The sequence below is a fragment of the Hipposideros armiger genome, unplaced genomic scaffold, assembly GCF_001890085.2.
Source record: "Hipposideros armiger isolate ML-2016 unplaced genomic scaffold, ASM189008v1 scaffold_298, whole genome shotgun sequence".
Classification (NCBI taxonomy): Eukaryota; Metazoa; Chordata; class Mammalia; order Chiroptera; family Hipposideridae; genus Hipposideros; species Hipposideros armiger.
In genome coordinates, this window is record NW_017731648.1 from 657,890 (window position 1) to 685,507 (window position 27,618).

The 27,618-nt window shown below is 49.3% G+C and overlaps 1 protein-coding gene and 1 pseudogene across 4 annotated transcripts; one reads left to right on the forward strand and one right to left on the reverse strand.

Moving 5' to 3' along the window:
• Nucleotides 1–2,238: 2,238 nt before the first annotated feature.
• On the reverse strand, nucleotides 2,239–2,925 carry LOC109391580 (PRELI domain containing protein 3B pseudogene; annotated as a pseudogene).
• A 520-nt stretch (nucleotides 2,926–3,445) lies between these two features.
• On the forward strand, nucleotides 3,446–27,618 carry SLC44A2 (solute carrier family 44 member 2 (CTL2 blood group)). Of its 4 annotated transcripts, none has more exons than XM_019659415.1 (23): nucleotides 3,446–3,577; nucleotides 15,767–15,815; nucleotides 17,818–17,891; nucleotides 18,016–18,100; nucleotides 18,680–18,764; nucleotides 18,950–19,060; nucleotides 19,139–19,199; nucleotides 19,289–19,412; nucleotides 19,530–19,613; nucleotides 19,707–19,819; nucleotides 21,152–21,283; nucleotides 21,381–21,480; nucleotides 21,555–21,647; nucleotides 21,821–21,908; nucleotides 22,525–22,787; nucleotides 22,871–22,965; nucleotides 23,603–23,706; nucleotides 23,810–23,883; nucleotides 23,972–24,042; nucleotides 24,176–24,264; nucleotides 25,407–25,491; nucleotides 25,935–26,052; nucleotides 26,318–27,618. In XM_019659415.1, exons 1-23 carry the CDS (start codon nucleotides 3,547–3,549, stop codon nucleotides 26,337–26,339), a joined length of 2,151 nt encoding a protein of 716 aa, XP_019514960.1. In that variant the 5' UTR covers nucleotides 3,446–3,546; the 3' UTR covers nucleotides 26,340–27,618. The 4 variants fall into 4 exon arrangements, with proteins under 4 accessions (XP_019514960.1, XP_019514962.1, XP_019514959.1 ...); XM_019659414.1 differs by lacking the exon at nucleotides 3,446–3,577 and adding an exon at nucleotides 15,257–15,353; XM_019659417.1 differs by lacking the exon at nucleotides 25,935–26,052.

Here is a 27,618-nt window from a genome sequence, read left to right on the forward strand (position 1 = left end):
TAGACTGAAGAACAAAAAGACAGCAACTTGTCTGTTCCCCTTCCCCCAATTCCCCAGCACTGTTCCCATCCCCCCAATTCCCCAATAAAAATCTTCGAAAACAAACAAAAAAAACTCTTATTATGGTAAAATATACATAACTTACACCATTTTACTCATTTTAAGTGTACAGTTCTGTGACATTAAGTACATTCATCACATTGCTGTGTAACCATGCCCACCATCCATCTCTAGAACTTTCTCATCTCCCCAAACTGACACTCTGTCCCCATTAAACACTCACTCCCTTCCCCTCCCCCAGCCCCTGGCACCACCATCTACTTCTTGTCTCTATGTATTTGACTCCACTAGGGACCTTTTATAAGTGGATTCATACAGTATTTGTCCTTTTGTGACTGGCTTGTTTAAATCTATCTTTTTTGAAGTAAGGTTATAACTACCCAAGAAACATATAAATAATTCCTCCCATTAAAAGAAAGAGAGAGAACACAGATCAGAAAACCTTGTCCCTTTTGCTAGCCCCACTCCATCCTGGTCCCTCTAATAACCACTGGAGTGTTCAGATCTTTTTCTGTTTCATTTCATGATGATTTTGTGTGGTGTGTGTGTGTGTGTGTGTGTGTGTGTGTGTGTGTGTGTGTGTGCGCGTGCGCGCGCCTGTGTGTGTGATGTTTCCTCTCTCTCTCTCTCTCTTACCATACATGACTAAACACTAAACATCACTTGCTATTTTTATTCACCAGTAGGACCTAGAAGCCTAGCTGGGCTACACTGGCAGGGTTGTGGCTGAGGGGTGTGGAACATGTGTGGTTTGTGATATCCAGCTCTATGACTCTTACAGCTCCATGCTCACCAACTGTGACTGTGGGTAAATTAACCTATCTGTGTCACTTTCCCCAACTGGAAAATTGTTATAAAGATTTAATATAAAGCACTTAATTCCTCCCCTAATGCTGAATAAGCTCCCTATAAACATTAATTCTTGTTATATAACCTGCAGAGCCATTTCCTTCTTTCTTAAATTATTTAAATGTTTTCCATTTTTCAAATGTAGCATATATTAAGAAAGTCAAGTAACTCACAAACTGAACCCACCCATGTAACCACAATACTGTTTCCAGGCCTCCCGGAAGTCACCCCATGGCCCTGCCAGTCACACCTCCTGCAAAGGCAACTGCTGATCATGTTTTGGTTATCATAGATTGATTAGTTATTCCAGTTCTAGAATTTCATACAAAGGTGTCTGGCCTTTTTCACTTGGCATGCTGTTGCTCTTACCAATAGTTCGTTCCTTATTATTGCTGAGGAATACTCCATGGATGTTGGTTAAACCACTCACTCATTGATGGACATTTGGGTTGCTTTCAATTTTTGGCCAATATGAATAAAGCTGCTATGAACATATGTCTACATGTCTTTGTGGGTTTTTCTTTTCTTTCTTTTTCTTAAGTAGCTTTGTTTTTCTTGGGTAAATACCTAGGAGTACAATGGCTGGGTCATATGATTGTTGCCCATTTGACTTTATAAGACACTGCCAGACCTTTTTCCAAGTGGTTGTGTCATCTTACATTCCCACCAGCAGTGGAGGAGAGTCCCATTTGCCCTAGATCCTCGACAACACTTGGTAATGTCTTTCTTTTTAGTTTTAGCTATTCTGGTGGGTATGTAGTGGTATTTCACTGATTTTTTTTTGAATGACTTTATTTAGAAACTATGCGCCTCTTTGTTTTGATCAAAAGTCACATAGCCTTGGGTCAGCCGAGTGGCTCAGTTGGTTAAGAGTTGGCTTAAGAGCGCGAACTCTGAACAACAGGGCTGCCGGTTCGATTCCCACATGGGCCAGTGATGCTGCGCCCGAGCTGAGCTCTCGCTGAGCTGCCAATGGGTGGCAGGATGGCTCAGCTGGTGTAACAACAAGATTGCCTGTTCGATGGTGGGCTACACCCACCCACAACTAAGATTGAACACAGCACCTTGAGCTTAGAGGCCACGAGCTGCCAACAGGCAGCCAGATAGCGATGGTGCCCTCCACAATGAAGAATGAAGAACAACAGCTTGGCTGGTCCCCTTCCCCAATTCCCCCCAAAAATCTTAAAAATAAAAAAGTCACATAGCCTTTCTTCAGCGTATTAAAAAAAATTCTACCTAAATTATAGTTGTCTTTTTTAAATAACAAATAAATATGTTGTCAGCTAGTAGAAACCTGGGGTACTGGGTGTTGTATACCAACTTTCATCATCATTTCTCTACAAATGCTGCCTCTGCCATCAGTGTCCTTTGCTCCCTCTTGCCGAAGCCATCAATTCTTCAATCTCAGCATTTAATTTATGTGTTACCCATTTCATTGTTTCTCAGCCCTTATCAACATTTGAAGATATCGTACTTGCTATCAGTCCTTTGAGATCACTGCTGAGAATGACTCCTTTCACAGTGATTATGGCTTCTTGAGTTGAAACAGTTTTTTCTGGGTCCTGAGGATGTGGTTTGTTTATAAGTCTCTTATATACTGAAACCATATTTGTAAATGAAATATTAGTGGATTTAAGTTCCTTGGTTTTCTCTACGGAATCAACAACAGAATGTTCTTGCACATATGTTTTGGTTCTTGCTGCGCAATAAGAGATTTCACAATGGAATGCTCCCCACTCTGTGTTGAGAGGTCTATGGCTGTGCAACTTTGCAGAAGGATCTATACATCAACTCCAACTACACTTGGGTTCATAAGGTTTGGGTATTCTGCGTTGTAAGTTTCCCATGGGTGGTCAAAGGCGTGCTCCCAAGTCCAAATCCTCATGGTGCCGGCAGACTGAGAGAGATCTAGGCAGCACTAAGAGGTAAAGAGCGGTATTCCATTGAGTTTTCATTTGCATTTCCCTGATGACTTCATTCTTTTTATCTGTTGCGTGGTATCCCCTCCTGTGACCCTACCATAATGCTGTATGCATTCCTCTGTTGGTGGACATGTATGTTTCCCCCGTTTTTTTACAGAAACTAGCAAAGCCGCAGGTAACACCCTTTGGCATGGACTTCCAAAGCACACATGCCTGCGATGGCAAAGAGGAATCGCACAGGATGGACACCATCTGGATTGTATTTACTCTTTCTGCCAGATAACATTCTGACCCACAGCATTCGCTCACCCGGCTTGATGTTAACCACACTCAAATTCTTGTCAATGTGATGAATGAAACATGGCATCATTTTGTCTGTTCACTGGCATACAATCAGCAAGCGTTCAATATTTATTGGACGAATGAATGGGTGGATGGATGAATGAATGACGACTGCTCCTTTTGCACCAAACACATCAAGAGGGTCTCGCCTGAGCCTATTTGGGAAACAAAGGTTGAGGCCTCAACCCTCCGCAGCCTGACCCCGCCCCGGGCCCCGCCCCCGCCCGCGTGGGGCTCCCATTGGAGAGGGCGCGCGGAGTAGGGCAGCAGGGCGGGGCCCGGCCCGGGGCGGGGCGCTGCAGCCCGCCGAGCCTCCCGCCCTCCCGGGCTGGGGTCGCGCTGGCTCGGACTCCCCTCCCCGCCTGCCTTGGCCATGGAGGACGAGCGGAAGGACGGAGCCTACGGTAAGAGCCGCCTCTGGCCCGCGGCCGCCTCTGCTGTTGGAGAGACCTTGGGGAAGGGGGACGTCTGCTATCTTAAACGCCCGCGTTGCAGCTGGGGCCCCTGTGCTTCCTTCCTGGGCCTGCATCCCTCTCTGCGCAGAGCCCATTCCCCGTTTTCCCTCCAGGTTGCTCTGTGTCCCCACCCTGGAGCCCCTGTTCTCCCTCCGGCTGATGGGCCGGGGCGCATGGCGCATGCTCCTCCCGGGTCCGTTATCTGGGAGGCTCAGATGCCAGGCGGGGGAGGGGATGCGCGGCGACCGGGGCTCTGAAAAGGAACAGGGCCCTAAACTCCTCCAACCCCTCTCCTCTTCCAGTCCTTTCTGTCCATTTCTTCTTCCTGCTCACATCTCCCTGGAAGTCGCTGTCCTGGGGTTTCGGCCCGTTGGGGAAACTGAGGCAAGCCTGGGCAGATTGAATGCAAGGGTGGGAACTCATCAGGTCTCCAGAGCGTCTCCGGTGAGGGGGCAGGTAGAAAGCCGAAAACAATTGGGAAACTTTCCTCACCCTATGCAAGCGGTTGGGGGTGCCCTTTGCCATTTTGCGGGATCCAGACGACTGGGACCCCCCTCCCGCGAACCTTTCAGGACGGCCTTCTCCTCGGGGCCCAGGAAATGAGGCCAAGATGAGGCCCCTCTCCACTCACACTCTACTGTGTGTCTTTTTCCCGGGTTCCCACGGCTGGGAGAGGGGTACGGCCCTCCGTTTCTCCTTTCTCTTCTCCATTTTGGGTCCCCAGGGATGCGCTGGGCACGAGCCCCACGAGACACTGCCCTGGGGCAAAGGGGCCCTGCGACCCCTTCTTGAGTGACAGGAACTTCCTGGAAACTGTGAGACTGTATGGCTTTGGGGAAGGCGCCGGAAACCACTCAAAAATAAAAACTTACTAGTGCTGTGCCTCCCTTCCTCCCCCAAAGGGAAATGTAGCCTCAGGAGGCTGCAGAGAGAGACAGTTGGAGGAGGCTGGGACCCTCCTCCCTGCTCAGAGGCAGGGGGACCTGGCCACTGCCCAGCCACTCCCCTCCTTGCTTGAAGCTACCAGTCTCCTGAGGGGCCCCCTTGTTCTTGGTCTTGGCTCAAGCCCCAGACCCTGTGGCTGCCTGTGCTGTGCGTCCCTTGGGTGTGGCCAGCTGTCTCTGATCTGGAAATTTCAGCCTGAGGTCCAGGCCAGGCCCTGCCTGCCTGTGGGCAGCACCTGAGGGATCTTTGGTCTCCATGAGGCTGGACTGGGGTGGGGATGGGGAACAGAGTGGACAATGATGTGATTCATTCAGCCTTGAATTTAGCTAAAGGGAGCCAGCCATGGATGGGCCTGAGCAAACACCAAGCCCTGCCAGGCTCACACCCGAGACAGGGGACCTCTATGCCCAGCAGACCTTGTGCTGGGTGCCGGGAGCACATTCTATCAACAAGTATTTATTGAGCATCTCACAGGTAGGGACTAGACACTGAGAACACAGCAGTGAACAAAGCAGAATCCTTGACCTCAGAGACAAAGGAATAAATATGTAATTTTAGGTTGTTGTAAGTGCTGTGAAACAAAACATGGGATACCGTGTATGTGGGGGAAATCATCTGGGATTATTTTAGGTGATCAAGGGCTGGAAGTTGAGCTGATGGCCGTGGGAAAATTTGAGAGAAGTGTGTTTCAGGCAGGGGGAACAGCTAAAAAACCATAATTGCTTAATCATTTCTATCTATAAGGCCCAGAGGAGCATCCAGTGAATGCTGTGGCTGGATTTTGCAGCCAGGCCCTCACCTCCTCCAGGGGAGGCAACGTGGCTTGACTCTTCAAAGTGGGTGAGGGTCTCACTTAGCTTATAAATAGTTCATTCTCATCAGAACCAAAAACCTGGGCCCCTTGGGCTGCCTCATGAAGACCCTACTAGATAATGAGGCCCTTTTCTTTAAGAAGAGTGTGTAAGAGTGACTCACATATCCTTCCCTTGTACCCCAGCCCTTCCGTGAATTTATGGGTGACATCAGACAGACATAGACTCAAACCCTGGCTCTAACACTTACTAGCAGTGTGGCCCTGAGCATGTTGGTGACCTCTCTGAAATTCTGTATCTTCATCCGTAGGGCTGGGCATGATGGGAAGCATTTTTCCCAGTTTCTGGCAAGCTCCAGGTGCTCAGGGGCCTCTGGTGCTGGTGATACTGGGGACATGGATTTTCTGTGAGCTGATAGAGAAGCAGTACTCTCTGTCAGAACACAGAATTGGGCTGGTCTAGGCAGGGCAGGAAGCTTCCTTCTCAGCTGACATCATGTTTACAGGAAGGCAGTGGCTCCAAGAAGAACGGGGTCAGCGATGGTCACTGCCATCCTTCCCAACCCACCCTTGGCATAGCAGCATGGAATAAGATTCTAGAACTTAAAACAATACACTGTGATGGGGGCGGGGGGAGGTTGGAAAAAAGTAATGGTACTTGTTAAAGAAAACAGATTCCATGGCCCAATTCACTGGAGTCCGACTCAGCCAACAATGGGGTCCAGGCATCTGATTTTAAAAATAAATAAATTGTTAGGAGAGGGTATTTACTTCTTAATTATAACTTTCAAATAAATAAATAATATGTAATACATTCACATGCTTCAAAATACAAAAGATTTTATTGCTTTATCATGAAAAGTCTCCTTGTTTCCTCTCCCAGCACCACACTCCCTTCTTGGAGTGCATCAGTATTACAACTTCTTGTGTTTTTTTCCAAACGGAGTCTAGGTCTTATACAGTCACATGGCAAGTATGTAGCTATTCTTTATTTCATGGCTGTTTGGTTGGTTTGTTTATTATTTATTTATTTAACAAAACTCAGTAAATCCCTGGTGTGCTAGCTTCAAGAGACAGAAATGCATGCCTTTTGGTTTGAAGGTGTATCGACAGTGCCTGGCACATAGTAGATGCTCAACAAATATTTGTTGCATAAAAGGTGTTTCACATGTTGTTGGGTTTTTTTTCCCCCCTTAATATATGTTAGAGATGATCTCTTATGTCAGTTTCTGGAATGCTTCCTCAATCATTTTTAACAGCTGCATCAAGTAGTGCATTTGTGGGTGGACCATCTTATATTTAACCAGTTGAGGGGAATATTTTAAACTTTTTATCAAAGCAAAAAATTCATACATAAAAGGCTCAGGTCCTAAATTTACAAGGATCCAGGAGTTTTCACACCCATGTAACTAGCACCCAGCTCAGGAGAAAAATATTACCTGCACCCCAGAAGTCCCTCATGCCCAAGGAGGGCCTATCAGTATTATCATTATTTTATTTTTTTGTGGTAAAAAAACATAACACAAAATTTACTGTCTTAACTGTCTTTACATGTATGATTCAGTAGTGTTAAACATATTCACATTGTTGGGCTGTGGCCTGTTTTTTGTAAAGCCAATCGACTAAGAATGGCTCTTATGTAAGAAAATGGTTCTTTTAAAAAAAAAGAATATAAATAGAGATAATAAGTAAACCACAAGCTTAAAATCTTTAATATTTGGCCCTCAACAACAAAAAAAATTTACAGATTTCTGGTAAGAGCCTTCCCATCACCCCAGAAAGTTCTCTTATGCCCTTGCCCCAGAAACCCTCAAAGGGAGGGTTATTTTTAAACATCATTTTTAAACTCTTATATAAACAAAATTAATATATTCTCCATGTGGGGGCTGAAAATTAAAAATAAGCCCTCAACTGCACACAGGAGTTTAGTCTCCCATCTGAAAGAACCCATTACAAATCCTTAGCCAGCTGTCCTCATCCCAGAGGTAACACAACCAAGAAGTCTCCAGAGCTTAGTCTACTAATTTGTGTGTGTGTGGCATTTGTATCCTTTTAAAGCTTCTCCCTGCCGGTTTAATGAAAAAAACGGTCCTGTTCCCAGAGTAAGATACTATGTTGCTTTGTAAAAAGATGAAGTAGGTCTAACCTCTCCAATGGAAAACAATGTCCCATTATGTTAGTCTGTGAAATAGCAAAGTGGGAACAGTATGTATGAAAAAACTGGGGGATAAATAGCTACAAATCTGTTTATGTATGTGAACTGTAGACAGTGTCTAGAAGGAGAAAAGGGAAATCAGTGAAAGGAACTGCCCCCAGGGAGAGGAAATAAGGGCTCCAGGCCAGGGGTGAGAGGGAGAGTGATTTCTCTTAGTCTGAAGTCTTGTTCTGGTATAAGGTTGTGTTTTTTGTTTGTTTGTTTTTTAAATCTTGATAAGCATATAGGTTGCTTAACAAGTTCATTTATAACTTCCTTCAGCAAACATTGTGCAGGCACCATGTACCAGGTTCTGTTCTAGATGCTGGAGACACAGCAGGCACTGCACTTGTGGAGCTGACATTCTAGAAAGCAAACCAGACAAGAAATTAAGATGAATGAGAAAAATTCTTGGAATGTCATAGAAGGGCTCTGGAGAACAGGAAAGAAGGGGTGGGAGTCATCTATAGGGCCTAGAGGTCGGATTTAAAATTTTAAATAGAGGGATCAGAGAAGGCCATCCTGAGGTGACAGAGGAGTGCAGGAGGGAGCAGTGTAGCATGTTTCAGGCAGAGGGTACTGTGTGCGCAAATGCCCTGGGGTGGGATCATGTTTGATGTGTTTGAGGAGCAGTGAGGAGGCCTGCATGGCTGGAGTGGAGGGGGCAAGGGGCAGAATGAGAGGAGGTGAGGGCAGGAAGGGGATGGGGACAGAGTGTACAGAGCCTTGTGGGCCATGGGAAGGACTTGGACTTTTATTCTGAGAATGATGGGAGCTATTGAGAGTTCTGAGCCAGAGGAGGGACCTGGCTGACTCAGGTGTTCACATGCACCCCCTGGCCTCTAGGGACTACAATGGCAGAAACCAGGAGGCCAGGACAGAAGTGATAGTTGAGGGGCATGAATCACCTGGTGCCAAGTTGCTAAATAAATGAACACATCTACAAAAAAGCTAACTATGGAGTTTTGACTCTCAGCCAGGTTTTGGAACCCAGCATTGGCTCAGTTCCAGTCCCAGCTCCATTCTTCCTAGTACTGTACCGTCTTTATGTTTCATATCCTTTCATATCTATGCCTTTCATATACCTGAACTTCAGTTTCTTTATTCATAAAATGGGGTTAACAACAGTATTGGCTCCCTCTGGGAGCTGCCTTGAGGGTTCAGTGAAGTGTAGGTACAACACTTAGCTCAGAGTTTGGTCCATGGTAAATATCCAGTTAATCAGTTATTTATTGAGCATAGAGTTCAAGAGCATGGTGTCAGGAGCAGAGTTCAAATCCCAGCTCCTGTTGGCTGTGTGATTTCAGGCAAGTCACAAGGCATTCCTGTGCTTCAGTTTCTATATTGTGCTATTTGCCCTCAGAACCCTATGAGAATGACATGAGTTTCTAGAAATAAATGTATGGTTGGTGCCTGGCACACAGTAGGTGCTCTATTTTTTGTTCTTAGCATTATGACCAGTAGAATCGCTTCCAGCTTTCCCACCCAGATGCTGTCCCCAAACCTTTTGTCAAAGGGACTCATCTGGGCAGCTGGGAAGCCCATTCCTAGGGCACATACTTCTGGGAAAGAGGTAGGGAAGGCTCAAGCCAGCCTGGCCATGTGGCCAGGTCTTGAGCTGCTGCAGGCCTTGGAGACTTGGCCATTATCTGGAAACCACATGGGCTGGGTGGCACTTGATGTGGCACCAGCATTGTGACTAGATAGCCTGTGTTAGTTCCCTTATCTCCTATGTCCACTGCACCAGGTAAGCTGGCCATCGTGCCCAGCCAAGCCAGGACCAAAGGGCCACCTCCCCCCCAACCCCCGCCCTCAGCCTGGCCTAATGGCCCAACTTTCCCACATCTTGTCCCCGACCATTATCACATCTTTAGTTCTGCCTCTTCCAGTATCTGCCAAAGAAAAGGCCTAGATTGGAGCCAGAGGGCCTTGGTTTTTGATTCACAGCTTTGTCCCTCACCAGCTAGGTAGTCTGAGCAAGCGGCCTCAGTTTGCCCCCTCTGTCAAATGGAACCAAACTCCTGGTTAGTGTTTGTTGAAGCCTTGTACCCCAGACCTGTGCTAAGTGGTTTTTGAGCATTAAGTCCTGGCAACACCTATGAAGCAAATGCAAGTATTAGTCCCATTCTTCTGATAGGAAAATGGCAGCCTGGGGAGGAAAAGGGCTTACTGGTTTCCCCGTCCATATTGCAGAGGAATGAATGACATGTCTTACTATTTCTGGCTGTTACAAGGAGAGCACATGAAAAATGCTGGCACAGACTCGGGCTCAGCACATGCTGGTTCATGGCCTAGAGATCAGGAGGTGGCAAATTACATAAAAGGCCAGAGAACAGACATTTTCAGCTTTGCAGGCTACATACAGTCTCAAGTCTGCCGTTATAGTGTGAAAGCAGCCAGATAACATGAAAACAAGCATGGCTGTGTGCCATGAAAACTTGATTGATGGCCGCTGATATTTGAATTTCACATAATTTTCACATGACAAAATAGTCTTCCTTTTTTGATGTTTTTCAGCCATTTAAAAATGTAAAAACAAAAAAACAAAAGAGAAAAAAATAAATAAAAATGTAAAGATCCTTTGTGGCTCTGGGTCATATGAAAACAAGCGGTGGGTGGATTTGTCTCCCTGGTGACATTTTGTCAACCCCTGGCCTAGATGGTAAAAGCACTGTGCTAGGCAGCATAATGGTCTCCCCCAAAGATGTCCGCATCCTAATTCCTGGAATTTGTGACTATGTTACTTTACATGGCAAAAGGGAATTTGCAGAAGAGATTAAATTAAGGATTTTGAGGTGGGGAGATTATCCTAGGTTAACCAAGTGGGCCAAGGACAATGGTCCTTATAAAGAAAAGAGGGAGGCTGGGGAGAGTCAGAGAAGGAGGCAGTGACAATGGACGCAGATGTGGGCTTGATGGGAATGCCAGCTTTGAAGATGGAGGAAGAGGCCATGAGCCAAGAAAAGAGAGCAGATTCTAGAAGCTGGAAGAGTCAGGGAGAGAGAGTACAGATTTTAATTTTAGCCCAGGGAGAAGCACTTTGAAGATCTGACCTCTAGAACCTGAAGATGATAAATTTGTTACAGCAGCCACAGGAAACGCTTACTGACACTAAGTCAGAAGTCGGTGGCCTGGCTCTATGCTCACCATCTTTGTGGCTATCTGCACGTTATTTTTTTCTGGGCCTCATTTTCCTCATCTGTCCAATGGGGGTATAATGATAGGATCAACCTCACAAGGTTGCTATAAGCCAGCAGTTATCAACCTGTGGGTCGCAACCCCTTTGGGGGTCGAACGACTCTTTTACAGGGGTCGCCTAAGACCATCGGAAAACAAAAAGATATTTACATTACGATGCATAACAGTAGCAAAATTACAGTTATAGAGTAGCAACAAAAATAATTTTATGGTTGGGGGTCACCACAACATGAGGAACTGTATTAAGGGGTCACGGCATTAGGAAGGTTGAGAACTGCTGCTGTAAGCTGAGCCATCCTGCCACCTGTTGGCAGCTCAATGGCAGCTCAGCTTGGACCAGGAATCAAACCGGCAACACTGTTTCGCAGAGCTCGCACTCTTGAGCAAGCTCTTAACCAATTGAGCCACTGGGCTGACCCTGTACTTTTTTATTACTTTGCAGTATTGTTGCAAAGATTCAGCAGGTTCCCATTGTGCAGGGTTTGGATCAGGCTCATTATCAGAAACCATCCGTATTTGCCTCACCCCTTCCTCTATCCCCACCTGCTAATGTTAGTGAGAAGTAGTAGAACCCATCAGATGACAGTACCAGTGTTCCCTCTTGTATTTCCTAAGTGCCCACCAGGCCAGGCTCTGAGCCAAGCCTATGCCAGCTGACTGTCTCTGCATCCTTTAGTTCCACCTTACAGAGGGATAACTCAAGGTCACACAGCAAGGTCATGGCTCAGCTGTCCCTTAGGCAGCCACCGATTTCCGTAAGAACCATCTGAGACTTCCCCAAGTGTCTTCCCTTCCCCAGCCTGGCCTGGTCATGCTCCTACTCAAATACCCTCAGTGGCTCCTGCTCACAACCACTTGTTGCTAGGTGACTTGGCCAGCTGCTTCTCCTCCGTGAGCCTTGGTTTCCTCTGCTATAAAATGGGTTAATGATAGGACCTCCAGTATGGTGAAGAGCAGGGAGCCAGTGTCTGAAAAGTCCACTGTTAGCACCAGCTGTTATGTGGCTGCTCCCACTCTGCCAGTCAGGCTGCCATTCAGCTGACACATGAAATTTTCAGTGCTCCTTTATCTCTCCTCCACCTGCTTTACCAGTCTCACCTCCTCTCAGATGGTAGAAATATGCTCCTGTGTTTTCCCTTCATATTTGTAATCATTTTGAGTTTTTATATATTTGCATGACTAATCCATGTGGAATTGTTTTGCTATGTGTACCTTTATTTTCTTCCAAATGCACTGTCAAGCCTACTGACTGATTTATTCTTTCCCTGCCAACTGAAAATTTCACATTTGTCATGTATTAAATTCTTTTATGTATAAAATTCACAAATTAAGTTTTAAGATATGCACACCTGGAAAACTAAGCTACATTTTCATTTTCAGTCTTAGCTATACAGTTAACCATGTGGGGATTAGGGGTGTCGACCCCTGTGCAGTCGAAAATCTGTATAACTTTTGATTCCCCAAAAATTTAATATCCTATTGTTGACCAGAAGCATTACTGTTAACAGTCAATTAACACATATTTTGTATGTTACATGTATTATATACTATATTCTTCAATAAAGTAAGCTACAGAAAAAATGTTACTAAGAAAATCATAAGGAAGAGAAATTAATTTACAGTACTGTATGTATTTTTTGAAAAATATCCATGTATAAGTGGACCAGCTCAGTTCAAACCCATGGTGCTCAGGGGTCAACTGTATATACATGAATTATATATTGTGGTTATTCATTCAACAAACACTTCTTGAGTGCCTTATTCTATGACAGGCACTGGGAAAACAGCCCAAACAAAACAGATATAAATCCCTACCCTCTGGCATGGGAGTGGACAACGGTCAGATGGTGATAAGAAACAAAATAAAATCAGGTGATGAGATGGAAGGGGAAAGGGTGCTGTTTTAGATAGAATGGTGAGAGAGCCTCTCTGAGGAGGTGCTGTTTGAGCAGAGGCCTAAAGGAGGTGGAGCCACATGGACATCTTGGGGAAGAGCTTTCTAGGCAGAAGGGACACGTGCAAAGGTCCTGAGGTGAGACCATACCTGGTGAGTTTGTGGTATAACCAGGAGGCCAGTGAGGCTGGAATGGAATGAGCAAAGGGATAAGAGGGAGGAGGTGAGGGCAGTGAGGGAACAGGGCAGAGCTGGCAGGGCCTTGTGGGCCATTGTGAGGAGTTGGGCTTCTCCTCTGAATGAGGTAGCAGCCATCGGGGTTCTGGGCAGAGGAGGGACTAGCTGACTCAGGTATTTACAGACTCCTCTGGCCGCAGTGGGAGGAACAGACAGCCTGGGGTAAGGGTGGGAGCTGGAAGATAAGGGTGGGGGCCAAGAAGGGGGTGAGAAATGGTTGGATTCTGGGTAGATTCTGAAGTCAGAGCTGATGTTAAGCAGGGAAGTGTCCCAGGTTTCTGGCCTGAGCGTTCTGGGTGACGGAGCTGCCATTTCTGAGTTGAGGCAGGTTGGACGATCAGGGAGGGCCTCGGATGTGGCAGTGCTGAGTGTGAGAAGCCCATGAGAACCCCACGTGGAGCGTTGGGAGGTAGGCGTCACAGGGGCGTGCAGCTGGGGGTGGGCAGGTTCCAGGGACCAACATTTGGGAATCATCAGGATGGAGCTAGTGGTTGAAGTCCTGAGTCTGCAGGAGTGTCCTCAAGGGACCTAGTGTATCTGAGAAGAGAAGAAGCTTCAGCCTGGGCACTGCTCGGAGTGTGTGGGTTGGGACTAGCTGGCCTTTCAGCTGTCAGGGAAAAGGCAGGGACTTCGGAAACCCACAGGATTTCTCTAGGAGGCCTGGTCACCCAAGGGCATAGCTTGGAGCCTGGAGCCTCGCCTGTTTGCTGAAGTCTGTGGGCCAGAAGTCAGGTGTGGCCTCCATAGCTGGAGGCCACTGTGGGTAGGTGGCCTTTTTCTAGAGATGAGCTGAATTAGTGATCAGAGTGGGGTGGAGGTGGGGTGTGTTGCTTGACTCTGAGGCAGCAGCTGTAATTATTAAGCACCAACTGTATAGGACCGCATTTATAATCCCATGCTAACTGTATGTCCCACACTGAATCTATATTCCTGCTGACTATACCCTCATGCCGACAGTATATAGTTGACCATACTGTAAAGTATACAACTGGCCCCATTGGCTTTTGGGAGATGCAGTAAGATTGAGGGAGTATATAGTTTACATGAGGGTGAATGGTTGGCATGGGGGGTACAGCCAACTGAAGTGCACCCTCTGCCAATTGCATATCCCTACACCTGTACAACTCTGTGCTGACTGTATACCTCCCACCAGCTGTATACCCCCACCCCTGCTATATACCGCACACTGATTAAACATCCCCATGGCAATTATCTACCACCACGTCAGCTGTATGACTCTACACTGACTGTATAATGCCACCCTGACTATGCCCAATGCCGGAGGTACCCCCATACCTACTGTATACTCCTACATCAGTTGAACACTCCTAAGCTGACAATACAGTTGGAATACATCCATTCCAACTGTAAACTCCATGCCAATTGTGTACCTTCTGGCATCCCATGCCTGGTCTTTGACAAGTTTTGGTTACACACTTTAGCCCCATTTCACAGTTGAGGAAACTGAGGCTCAGGGAAGGCAAGACCCAGGCCCAAGTGTCCTCCAGCTCAGTGGGGCAGAAGGAGCATTTGAGTCCAGGGCCACCCAGTAGGATGTCGGCTCCACAAGGACAGACCCACGAGACTAAGTCTGATTTGCCACTGTACTGGTGCTCAACCCTGAGCCTACTCCCAGTAGGAGCTCAATAAATACTTGTTCTACAAAACATTGGCTTCAGGATCCATTCTCACTTTATGAGAGCGTGCAGGGATGATAAGCTTGCTCAGGTGTAGCCTTGGGGTCCACAAAGGGACCACCTGGGCAGTGCTAGGCAGGGATGTGGTGTGGGGGCTGCCAGCCCCAATTTGCGGTTCTCAAGAGACTGGCCATGTGGATTTTTATATAGACTCTCCCAGTGTTTAACTGTTGGCATTTAAGTTTTTGAAAATGCTGCCCTAAATAAAATACGTTCACTGGTTTGAGAATTTTCAGCTCATATACTCTACAGTTGGATGTTTGGGGCCAGCCACCAGCCAATTGACCTCCCTGGGCCTCAGTTTCCATACCTGGAGAATGAGGGGATATCGGGCACCCTTTCAGGGTTGAGAGGTGTGCTAGGCTCCGTGGCCTGGTGGGTGGGGAAGCAGGCCCGGGCCCCAGAGTGAAGTTACAGGGTTCCCCGGGTCGGGGCTGGGCAGGGGGCGGGGAGGGCTAAATTCGGCCCGCTGGTGAGTGGCGGGAGCAGCTGCCGCCCCACCCGGCTTCTCCTCCCACCTCCCTCAGTCCCGGCCTACCCCAGGCAGCCGCTCCGCCGGGGCCGGTCAGACCGGTTTGGGCCGCCCCGCCTGGCTCTGCTGGGAGGAGCCGCTGCCAGTGGGTCCCTCCCTCGGGACGCCCACGCAGCAGACCTCAGGTCCGAGGGGGCGCGGGAGCAGGCGGGCTGCCGCCGGGGCTGGGCTGTCGCAGGGATGGGGGGCGAGCGACAGCATTACTACGGGAAGCACGGTAGGTAGTCCTACCGCGCCCGGGCTTGGCTACTGTGAGGGGGCGGCAGAAATGTCGATCTCTGTAGTCCCCCCACCATCACCTGCCAGCACCCTTCACCCAAAGGGCCTGGCCTTGAATCCCCCTCCTGTGGGGATACCACCTTGAACCCCTTCCTCTACGCCTGGCTGCCAGGCGGCTCCGGTTCCAGCCCTCTCCGCAGTGAGTGGCCTCCAGCTGATGAATCCAATTAGCAACTTTTACCCCATCCCTGGCCGGCTCTGTCGGGGGCTTGGATGTGCTCGCCTGGAGGATGAAAATCCGCAGGGTTTCTGAAACTTACGCCTGGGGCCAAAGATACCCCTCGGGGGCGTCTGGGAAGGGGTGGTCTCCCAGCCTCTTGGCTCACCCAGCTCAATCTCGCTGATTTTCAGGAACTCCACAGAAGTATGACCCCACCTTCAAAGGACCCATTTACAACAGGTAAGGGATTTGGGTTCCTGTGTATGTGTGGCGTTTCTCGGCTTACTGCCCCACCCTTTCTTCACACTCCCCCTCTGTTCTCCAACAAACTGGCGACAAATATTGCTATTTTCAACTTGACGATAAAAGGGCTAATTTCTTTAATATATAAAGAGTCCTTACAAATTATTATCATTTTTAATTGAGGCAAAAGACTAGAACACATACTTTCTAGAACAAGAAATTGGTAGACAATGAAGTTATGGAAAAATGCTCAAACTTACTGGAAAGTAAAGGAATGCTATTTAAAACAGCCAAACAGTATTTCCCGTCACAGATTAGCAAAGATTTAAATAGATCGACGCATGTTCTGCTCTGGAGCTAATTGTTGCAGTTTTTTGGAGGGAATTTGGAAGTATGAAGATTTTAAATGTGCAGCTTTTTGTTCCAAAGATTAAAATTATAGGAAGAAAATTCTCCATAAACTGCACACACGGACAGCAATGTATGAAATAGCTGTCTTTTGGAAAATAGCAAAAATCCAACTGTCTGAATGTCCATCCTTTGGAACTAGTTAGCTAAATTACAGTGGATCCATAGGTTGTGATATTTCACAGCTGTTAAAATGTACACGAGTAATAAATATATTAAGCAAAAAAAGCAGGACACAGAACAGTGGGTGTATCATATCACACTTGAGTTAACAAAATAAAATTTTAAAACATTTGTACCTAATAGCCCAAAGGACTCACAAGAAATCATTAACAGAGGTTACTTATGGGCAGGTGTATGTGAAAGGAACACTTCTTTATTGTACACATTCCCATGTAGTTTTAGTTTTTATTGTGTTCATATTTAATCTTATAAAAATAGCTGAAGTATTTTTTTTTAAAGATTTTATTGGGGAATTGGGGGAGGGGAACAGCCAAGTTGTTATCCTTCAATCTTAGTTGTGGAAGGCACAGCTAGCTCAGCTTCAAGTCCATTTGCCATCCGGCTGCCCATCGGCAGCTCGTGGCCACTCAGCTCAAGGTACTGTGTTCAATCTTAGTTGCAGGTTGACATAGTCTACCATCCCATGCGGGAGTTGAACCGGAAACCTTGTTGTTAGGAGCACATGCTCTCACCAGCTGAGCCATCCTGCCACCTGTTGGCAGCTCAGTGGCAGCTCAGCTTGGGCACTGCTCACTGGCCCATGTGGGAATTGAACCGACAACCCTGTTGCTCAGAGCTCGCGCTGTTAACCAACTGAGCCACTAGGCTGCCCACTGAGTCACTTGGCCAGCCTTAAGTGTTTTTTTTTTGTTGTTGTTGTTGTTTTTAAGATTTTTATTGGGGAGTTGGGGGGATGGGAACAGCGCTGGGGAATTGGGGGAAGGGGAACAGACAAGTTGCTGTTGTTTTGTTCTTCAGTCTAGTTGTAGAGGATGTTGCTTCACTGGCCCAAGTTGGCACCATCATTGCGCTCTTCCCAGGCGAGGCAGATCAGTCGCCAGCTTCTGGACAGCCGCTCACGGCGGCTGCTGGCTACACACGGTAGCCCATGGCAACCCACTGCAACAGGGGCTGCAGCCTACGGCCGTTGCCAGAGATTCACGGCAGCCCAGCTCCAGGTTGAGCTGTTGTTCAGCATCTTAGCTGTAGAGGGCACTGTCACTGGCCCTCACATGTGGGATCCGAACCGGGGCCCTCTGGCATCCCAAGCCAGTTCTTAACCATCACGCCACTCGGCCGGCCCAGCCTTAAGTTTTTTAAAACAATATTTAATGCTGGTAAAGATGTGGGGAAATGGGCACTCTGAATCAAAAGAGAGCTGGACATTGCTGCAAACTGCTTTGAAGATAGTGTATCATTAGGTATTAAAATTTAAAAGGCATGTGCACTGTGGTACAGCATTCGCACCACTCAGGAACATGCATCCAAATAACACATGGATGGAAGTATGTGTGCAGGATACAGTGGGTCCATGATACGCAGGGCACCAAGGCTCCCACCCTGACTGACACTGTCCCTTGTTCCCCAGGGGCTGCACAGACATCATTTGCTGTGTGTTCCTCCTCCTGGCCATCGTGGGCTATGTGGCTGTAGGGATCATAGGTGAGTGGAGGATGGGGACAGGACTTGGAGCTCTAGTGTGGGAGGGCAAGCCACAGCTCTGGGACAGGAGTGGGGCTGGTGCTGAGGAGTGGCAGTGCCTCAGTGTCCCTGGATCCCTCCACAGCTTGGACCCATGGGGACCCTCGAAAGGTGATCTACCCTACTGATAGCCGAGGCGAGTTCTGTGGGCAGAAGGGCACGAAAAATGCGTAAGTCTGACTCCTTGGGGCCTGGTGGGTCTGGGGAGGAGTGGGTAGGAGGGCTTCATGACTCCTGGGGAAAAGGTTCTAGGTCCATTAGTCCAGTCAACAAGTGTTTATAAAACTCCCACCATCCCCAGCCAGTTCTCTAGGCCCTGGGGACACAGCATTAAATGAGACATTAAGAGTCTTGTCCTGTGGCAGCCCATGTTTTAGGGGAGAGACAGAGAGGAGACAATATCGGATCTGATGTCAGGTGGCAATGAACAGATGAGGTAAAAGAGGGAGTTCTTTTACCTCACCTGTAAAAGTGAGGGCTGCACCACTCCCTTGCTGTGTGACCTAGGGCAAGTGTCTCAACCTCTGTAGGGCCCATTTTCCCCATCTCTAAAATGAGTATCATAACAGTCCCACCCTCATAGGGCTGTTGTGATGGTTAGATGAACCTATAGGCGTGCAGAGCTTAGAACAGCACCTGGCACGGAGTTGCTGCTGTTGTAGTTATTGTTATTATTGTTTTCATTAAGATACTTTATATAGGGTGGTTGAGAAGTCTTGACAGTTTCTATCTCCTTTCCCCAACCCCAGGAACAAACCCTACCTATTTTATTTCAACATTGTGAAGTGTGCCAGCCCCCTGGTCCTGCTGGAATTTCAGTGTCCCACCCCCCAGGTAACTTGTCCCCTTCTCTGTCCCCTTCTCTATCCCCGATTTACATCACCAGGTCCTTTTCCCCCTGTAGTGATGGCTTTTCTCCCAGCTTTTTCTTTTTCTCTGGTGAACCGGAGGTAGAACTTCTGTTTTGAGTGGGGATCAGGTGTTTGACCCCACCCAACCCTGCCTTCCACTCCCCTAAGATCTGCGTGGAGAAATGCCCTGACCGATACCTCACCTTCTTGAGTGCTCACGCATCCCAGGACTTTGAGTATTACAAGCAATTCTGTGTGCCTGGCTTCCCGAACAGCAAGGTGAGGAGATCCCGGGCAGGGCCAGGTGGAGGGTGCTGGCCTGGAGAATTAACCACATAACCACCCCTCTCTCGGCAGAGTGTGGCTGAGGTGCTTCGGGATGGCGACTGCCCCGCTGTCCTCACCCCCAGCACACCCTGTGAGTCTGGAGTCCTGTGAGCTTGGGTGGGGTGTGGGGAGCTTTCAGGGATCTCACGTGAATGCTGTTCTATCCCTTGCTCCATGCAGTGGCCCGGCGATGCTTCCCAGCCATCCATGCCCACAAGGGGGTCCTCATGGTGGGCAATGAGACTACCTATGAGGATGGGCTCGGTGCTCGGAAAAACATCACAGAGCTGGTGGAAGGCGCCAAGTGAGGACTGCGGCCCACCATACTGGTGTTGAGCTTTCTTGGGTGGGAAAAGGCATCCCCTGGGCCTGGCCCAATCAGGGAGGGGGCCTGACACTACCCTTGTTTATCTTACCCTAGGAAGGCCAACGGGGTCCTGGAGGCGCGGCAGCTGGCCATGCGGATATTTGAAGATTACACAGTCTCCTGGTACTGGATTGTCATGTAAGTTGTGAGAGACGGTGGCCCTCCCCAGGCTAGGCAGTCTGAGGTTGGTGAGAGGGTGGGGCCCGCTCATGCCCCCATTTTATCTCCCAGAGGCCTGGTCATCGCCATGGTGATGAGCCTCCTGTTCATCGTGCTGCTCCGCTTCCTGGCTGGCATTATGGTCTGGGTGATGATCGTCATGGTGATTTTGGTGCTGGGCTATGGTGCGTCTCCCCTTCCCTGTGCCCTCCCCCCACCATAGTCTGCAAAATGGCCATGCCCTTTGACCTGTCAGTGGCCCATCAAGAATCTCCTGAGTCATCAGATGTCTTTCATCTTTTACTTGGCAGATTTGTGAAGATGTTCATTTCAGTGTTGTTTGTGACAGCAGACACTGGGAAACAGTCTCAATACTCATTGCTGGGGGGTGGGTTAAATCATAGTCTTACAAACTAGGGCCTGGGTCTGTATTTTATCAACACCAAAAGGCATTCATTCCCAGGTAGACTGCTTAGCATAGTAGCTAACGATGCACGCTGTGGGGTTCAAATGCTGTTTCTGTCAATTCCTTGCTCTGTGACTTTAGGCAAATGATTCAACCTCCCTGTGCCTCAATTTGTTCTTCTATAAAATGGAGATAATTAGTATTTACTAGTTAGGAGGCTTAATGAAAAGATGATAGTGTGAGGAGGAGGTGGGGGAGGGCCTTGGAGAGCTGAGGCCTATAGAACCCAGAGGTCAAACTCAAAACCCAGTGCTTTATTGTCTGATTATTCATTTAAACTTTCCAGGGGGAAAGATGCTTGGTATGCAACCCAACCTGAGGACACAGACATTAAAATATTCACGTTAATAGTGGTTTCTGGCTGGGTGCTGGCATTTTTCTCGTAGGTGACTAGGCTTTTTTAACTTGATCTGTATTTTACAGTTTTCTTCTATAAAGAGCTAAGGGAAATGCTAACAATCCCTAATGCTACCCCCCTGGATGTTAACACCCATGTCCTCCCTCCCTACCCATGAATCATTGTTACAGGGTGGCAAGGGGGTCAGGAAAGCCTCCACACAGAATCCTGACACCCATTCATTCATCAAATTTGTTTTGAGTGCCTACTGTGTCCTGGGCAGTTTTCTAGGTCCTGGGCTTATAGCAGTAAATAAAACAGGATAAATCCTTGCTCCTGTGGAGCTTATATTCTGAGTATGGGGGAGATGGACAAGAAACAAACCAGAAAACCCTATTGGATTCCAAAGCAAGAAGAGGGATAAGAAGTTGGAGTGTGAGAGGGTTAGATGCTAAAAAGGGGGAGGGTTTCTGGAAGGTCTCATGAGAAGGTGACTTTTCAGCAGAGACTGGAGGATGTGAAGGATCTAGTCAGGGAGAGGATGTACCAGGCAGCGGAAACAGCAAGTATGGAAAGCCCTGAGGCAGGAGCAAGTAATGCTCTCAGCCTCTGTTTTTGCTTCTGTGACATCGGGGTGGTTGTACCTGCTGTGTAACGCTGGGGGAGCAGTCGGTAGGCTGAGGTCAATTGTAGCATGGCGGTTCCCTTGTGCAGGAATATTTCACTGCTACATGGAGTACTCGCGACTGCGTGGTAAGGCCGGCTCTGACGTCTCCCTGGTGGACCTTGGCTTTCAGACAGACCTCCGAGTGTACCTGCACTTGCGGCAGACCTGGCTGGCCTTCAGTGAGTCCTAACCCCCAAACCTTGTCTCCAGCGCGGCCTGGGAGGGAATGGGGAGCCCAGGCAGCTGGCAGACTCAGACACCCCCTGCCCCCTGCAGTGATAATTCTGAGCATCCTCGAGGTTATTATCATCTTGCTGCTAATATTTCTACGGAAGAGAATTCTCATCGCCATTGCACTCATCAAAGAAGCCAGTAGGTGGGTGCCAGGGGTCTGGCTGGGGTGGTCCCAGGGCTGGTTGAGCCCTGATGCCTGTGTCTGCTCCTCCCCAGGGCTGTGGGATACGTGATGTGCTCCATGTTGTACCCACTGGTCACCTTCTTCTTGCTGTGCCTTTGCATCGCCTACTGGGCCAGCACTGCTGTGTATCCACTGTCAGACTCCGAACCCTGATCCCGGGGATGGCTAAGGACCAAACTTGCCTATAAGTGACCTGCAGCTTGGGGACAGGGCTGAAACCTGGTGGGGGAAGGGATCCTTTCCCACAAGCCTCTGGGGTCCCTAGTCTCTGACCTCGGATTCCTTAACGAGCCTTCAGCTTCCTGTCCACTTCCAATGAAGCCGTTTATAAGATCTTTGGTGATGTCAACACCTGTCCTGTTGTTGGGAAAACCTGCAACCCTGAGGTTGGTGTCCAGAGATGGGGGGGTGGTTATTTCCCTAGCAGCCCATAGAGGATCTGAAACCTTTCATCCCTATTTGGGGACCATTTAATAAACATTTGGGACTAGCTGTCTGCCCTGTGCTGGATATGGCGGGCATGGAGGGGAAGAGATCCAACTTGGCATTTCCCTCATCCCTGAATGCTGGACCACCTACCTTTTCCCCTTTGATTTTATTTTCTGCCCCACACCCGTCTCTTAACTCAGTGATGGCCAGTTCTTGCTTCTAGAACCCCTTTCTTGCTTTCCAGAAACCCCTAACCTAACATCTGTGGTCCTCATACTGATCTCTGCCACTCCTATCCTGTCCACAGGGCCACTCTACTGACACATGACCCCACCTTGATCCCCAAAATAGCCTATCCTGCCTCACTGACACCCATTGAGTCCATGATCTCTAGTCTTGCTTCTAGAACCCCTTTTACAAGCTGCAATCCTGAGCCCCCAACCCTTCGACTTAACTCTGATCCCCATGACTCCTGACCCACCCCATGGTGTAGCTGACCCAGACCTGGTACACAGAGCCCACTCCAAACCCCAGGTCCCTAAGTTGTGACTGGGCTCTGTGTCCCTCCCACAGACCTTCCCCTCTTCCAATGAATCCCGCCTGTGCCCCGGTGCCCACTGCCAGTTTGCCTTCTATGGAGGTGAGTCGGGCTACCACCGGGCCCTGCTGGGCCTGCAGATCTTCAATGCCTTCATGTTCTTCTGGCTGGCCAACTTCGTGCTGGCTCTGGGACAGGTCACCTTAGCTGGGGCCTTTGCCTCCTACTACTGGGCCCTGCACAAGCCAGATGACCTGCCTGCCTTCCCACTCTTCTCTGCCTTCAGCCGGGCACTCAGGTGTGACCCCAGTGGGCTGGGGGTGGGGACAGATGGGATGAAGAAGGCCTGGCCCAGCCACTGACCATGCCCTTGGCCCACAGGTACCACACAGGCTCCCTGGCCTTTGGTGCCCTCATTTTGGCCATTGTACAGATCATCCGAGTGGTGCTGGAGTACTTGGATCAGCGCTTAAAAGGTGAGGCCCACGTGCTGCTGGCTTTGGCCTTAAATTGGGGAGCCGTGGCTGAGGGGCAGACTAGTATTTGGGGGCTAAAGTGGTGGGACAGTGATTGGTTTCTGACTATGGAGAGACGGGGGGGGGGGGGGGGGGGGAGTGAAAGAGCTTGGATGATTGATTTCTGCCTTGGAGGAGCTACTGAAAGCCCATTGGGTGGAGTTCTTATCATGGCACAGGAACCAATAGGTCTGGGCCAGCACCAGTTCCTGAAAAGAGAGTTGGGATGGGATTTGTTTGCACAGTGGAGGGCGGGGCTAGTACTGCTTTCCTCTTTATAAGAGAGGGGCTATGGAGCTGGGATTGGTTGTACTGTAGGTTGGGGCCAAGGAGTCTGCAAAGATTGATTTCTGCGTGTGGGAGGCGGGGCCAGTGCAGCAGTGTGGGTTGTGATTGGTTCCTGTCTTGGAGACTGGGCTGAAAAGCATCAAGATTGGGTCCCTCATTGGGGGCACAACCCCCAGGGTCCTGGATCAAGAAGTCTCCTTTCCCTATCTCTTTGAGAAGGTGGACTCCGGGAGTCCTACACTGCAGCAAGTACACGTAATGAGGAGGTGGGGTTCTCCCCTCATCTCTGCATCCCTCCATTCTCTCCCAGCTGCGGACAACAAGTTTGCCAAGTTCCTCATGACCTGTCTCAAATGCTGCTTCTGGTGCCTGGAGAAGTTCATCAAATTCCTCAACAGGAATGCCTACATCATGGTGAGTAGGCCTGGGACCCAGAACCAACCCACCAGCTCCTGCTGGGTGGGAGAAGCCCTCATTCCCACAGGGGGCCTGATCCTTCTCTCCTATCTCCCTCCAGATTGCCATCTATGGCACCAATTTCTGCACCTCAGCCAGGAATGCCTTCTTCCTGCTCATGAGAAACATCATCAGGTCAAGGAAAACACCATCCCCTCACCACCTTCCTCTTCCCCTGATCCCTGAGCCAACATTCACACCTGCTCTTCACTTGTCCCTGCAGAGTGGCTGTCCTGGACAAAGTTACCGACTTCCTCTTCCTGTTGGGCAAACTTCTGGTTGTGGGTAGTGTGGGTGAGTGCTGCTCACCCAACCTGTGGTGTTGGGGTGTCCTCATGTCCTCTTCTGTGATGGGCGGGGTCTTCTTGGGGACACTACTTCCTTTAGCTAAAACCCTCAACCATTTCGGTTTCCAACCCCTCTCCAGGAATCCTGGCTTTCTTCTTCTTCACCCATCGTATTAGGATCGTTCAAGACACAGCACCGCCTCTCAATTATTACTGGGTCCCTATACTGGTATGGACCTTGGGGATGGGCAGAGGTTGGGGAAAAAGAAGGTGTTGGGACTCACCTGGCCTCCTTTGACTGGACAGATCTGGGTGGTCAGAAGTAGAGGATTGGTTATCTATTGAACCCATAAACATTTATTAAGCACCTACTATGTACCAGGCCCAGGGGGAGGAAGGGCTTCTCTCTATAGGCCTTATAGTCTAGAGGTAAATAGACATTAATCAATAATGATATGTGGGTGGATGCGTGATTGCAAACTGGTATATGCCACAGGGCAGAATTAGGAAACTGTTGGAACCTGTGGTGGAGAATTTGGGCAGGTCTGGGAGTCCAGGCAGCTTCCTTGTGGAAGTAATGTCAGATTTAAAATCTGAAGGAGATGAAGGCAACATCCAGACAGAGGGAACAAGGACAGAGTCCCTAAGTCAGGACCATGCCAGGGGCAGTGAGGAAACCAGTGTGGCTGGTGTGGAGAGAGTGAAGTGCGGAGGAGGAAGAGGGATTAGGTTATCACTCTAGGAAGCGTTATATCTGAGTATAGGTCTTGGAACCCTATGACCTAGATTTTTATCTTAGTCCTCTTTTTGCTAGCTTCAGGATATGTAACTTTGGGCAAGTTATTTAATCTCTCCAAGGTCCACTCTCTTCAGTCAATAAATGTTTATCAGGTACCTACCAAGGTTCTATGAGTCACCAAATTGCTGGGGACATAGCAATAATCAGGACAGACACAGCCTAGTGGGGATGGGAGCAAAACCTGTAATGCCCTAAACTTGCATTAAATGCAACCAGATGAAGGCCTCAGAGGAGGGGTGCTCAGTACTAGGAGAGCATAAAACAGTCTAGATATCAGAGGTGATTTTTTGGAGGAGGGTGGTACCTGAGTTCTTGAGTTTTGAGCTTAAAGCAGAACAATGAAGAGGCATAATAAACGAGAGTAAGTCAGAGCAACAGCATGTGCCAAGGCCCTGGGGTTAAAGAGTAAGGAATGTCCTGTGGATGGTAGGGCCCTGCCCCCAGGTGAGGAGTTAGGTTGTTGTTCTAAGGCTTATCAGCAGAGGAATGATCTTTCCCTGGGAGGGACTGGGTGGGTGGGGGTTGCCCTGAGCAGGAGCTAGGATAGAAACAGTTCCTGTCCCATCACACAGACAGTGATCATCGGCTCCTACCTGATTGCCCATGGCTTCTTCAGCGTCTATGGCATGTGTGTGGACACATTGTTCCTCTGCTTCTGTGAGTGACCCTTCACCTTGACCCTTGCTGGGCCCTGACTCCCTTTTCCCCTCTGGGCAGAACATCTTTCTCCCATGGGGCCACATATTCACCTGCCTGGGACCCCCCGCTTCCCAGGGACTAGCTGTTCCTCATACTAGGGCCCTGCATGCCCTCTCAGCTTCCTCCCTGCCCTCAGAGCTGCTCCATCCTATTGTCCCCTGGTCCAGGCTGCAGCTTGAATGCTCTACCCCCGGGCCCTTGGCTTCCGGGTTTCTGTCTTTGTTGGGGGGGGGCAATGTGTGGCTGCCACTAACTCTGGTCTCTCCATCTGTGTTTTTTTTTCTCTCTTCTCTTCCTTTCCTCCATGCCTGCTGGCTTCCCTGTTCTTCCTTGCCTCCCTCTTCCCCTTCCTTCCTGACCACCCCATTTTTTCCCCCTGCTGGTTCCTGGGGGGAGCCCAGGTGAGGACCTGGAAAGGAATGACGGCTCTCAGGAGCGACCCTACTTCATGTCGCCTGAGTTGAGAGACATCCTGTTGAAGGGGAGTGCGGAGGAGGGGAAGCGAGTGGAAGTCGAGGAGTAGGAGGAGTAGAGAAGGAGGGAGGCCTGCTCCTTGCTTCCTCCCTGTAGTCTCGGGGTGCATGCGGGGCTTCCTTGCCTGGGAGTGTGGGGAGCGTGTGTGTGTCCCGAGCCCACTGTAGTCCACTCCTCTCCAGCCACAGTATGTCTTGCTTCCTAACCCTCTGAGGCTTCTCTGTGGCCCCCGCCTGCCCGCGCTGTGTACCCAGAAGCCCCTGCCTGTGGGCTCCCCTCATGCCACCTGCTCTGGGGTCTCTCTCCACAGTGGAGGACCTGGAGAGGAATGATGGCTCGGCCGAGAGGCCTTACTTCATGTCTTCCAACCTCAAGAAGCTTTTGAACAAGACCAACAAGAAGCTGGCGGAGTCCTAAAGGCCCTGTCTTTCCCCACCTCCCTGGAAAATCTCATTCTGGGTGCTCGGCAGCAGGGTCAGAACCCCCAGCCCATTGGGCTAACCTGAAGTCCTGTCACTGCCATCCCCCATCATCCAATTACCCCAGTTTCCAGGTACATGGAGGATTTGTGGCATCTTTTCCCCATGCCAAGGGGCAGTTGGTCTTTTCATGGCGGCCCCCCCAAGACTGCACAATGAGTAACTCCAGCCCTCACTGGCCTGGATAGGGAGAAGTCCCCATGAGGGCTCTTGATGTGTCTGGCATGCGATGGAGCCCAACCTCTGTGGGCTGTTTCAAGCTTCATGTTCCATCTTATGGTTTGACTGGTGTTTGTGTCTGCGGGAGCGGTGGCCACAGTAAGCTCCGGTTCCTAAAGGCCCCGTTCACTTGTGTCTGCTCAAGCCAGGACAGCCTCTTCTCCATAGCTGAACAACTGGCTCACAGACCACCACATGCATTTCTTTATTATTATTTTAAGTTGGACATGCGTTAAAGCGTCTATTAGCTTTTTTCTGTCTGTCTCAACAGTTGAGATAGGGCCACAGAGGAGTGCCTTCCGTTTGTCTGGCATGGCTGGGGTGGGAGTGCGTGCCCAGGTGGGGGTGTCTCCTGGCATGGGAGGCAGCAGCAGGCCCTCTGGATGGGAGATGAAGAGGGAGACTATTCTGGGAGGCCGCTGGGAGCAGGAGGGAGGAGACTGCTAATAGTTGCCTAATGGAAACCTGCTGGCTGGCTAGAAGAGCTGGGCTGAATTCCGCCCCTTCTCCTCCCCTCCTCTGCTAGTTATTGACACAGCTCTCTTTGTAAGAGAGAAAAGAAAACTGAATCCACCCAAGGGATGATTTCAGGGGAAGGAGTGTGGGGCAGATGCCACAGGCACACCAGGCCCCTGTGCCCAGTCACCTCATCTTGAGGATCCTTTTGCCAAATTTGTTGAATTTGGGACCTGGTCTCCTGGTTCCCCCTTCACCATATCCGAAGGCCCCTGAATTCATGTCTTTGCTCATCAGCACCAGGATCTCCCACGTTCCAGGATCCTGGAGAGGGAGAAATCCCTGCCTGGGGTCTCTGTGTCCTGTGCCTGTTGCCAGCCCTCCCACCCCCGTTCTGTCCACACACCCCTGCGTGTAACTGCATTCCAACCACTAATAAAGTGCCTATTGTACAGAG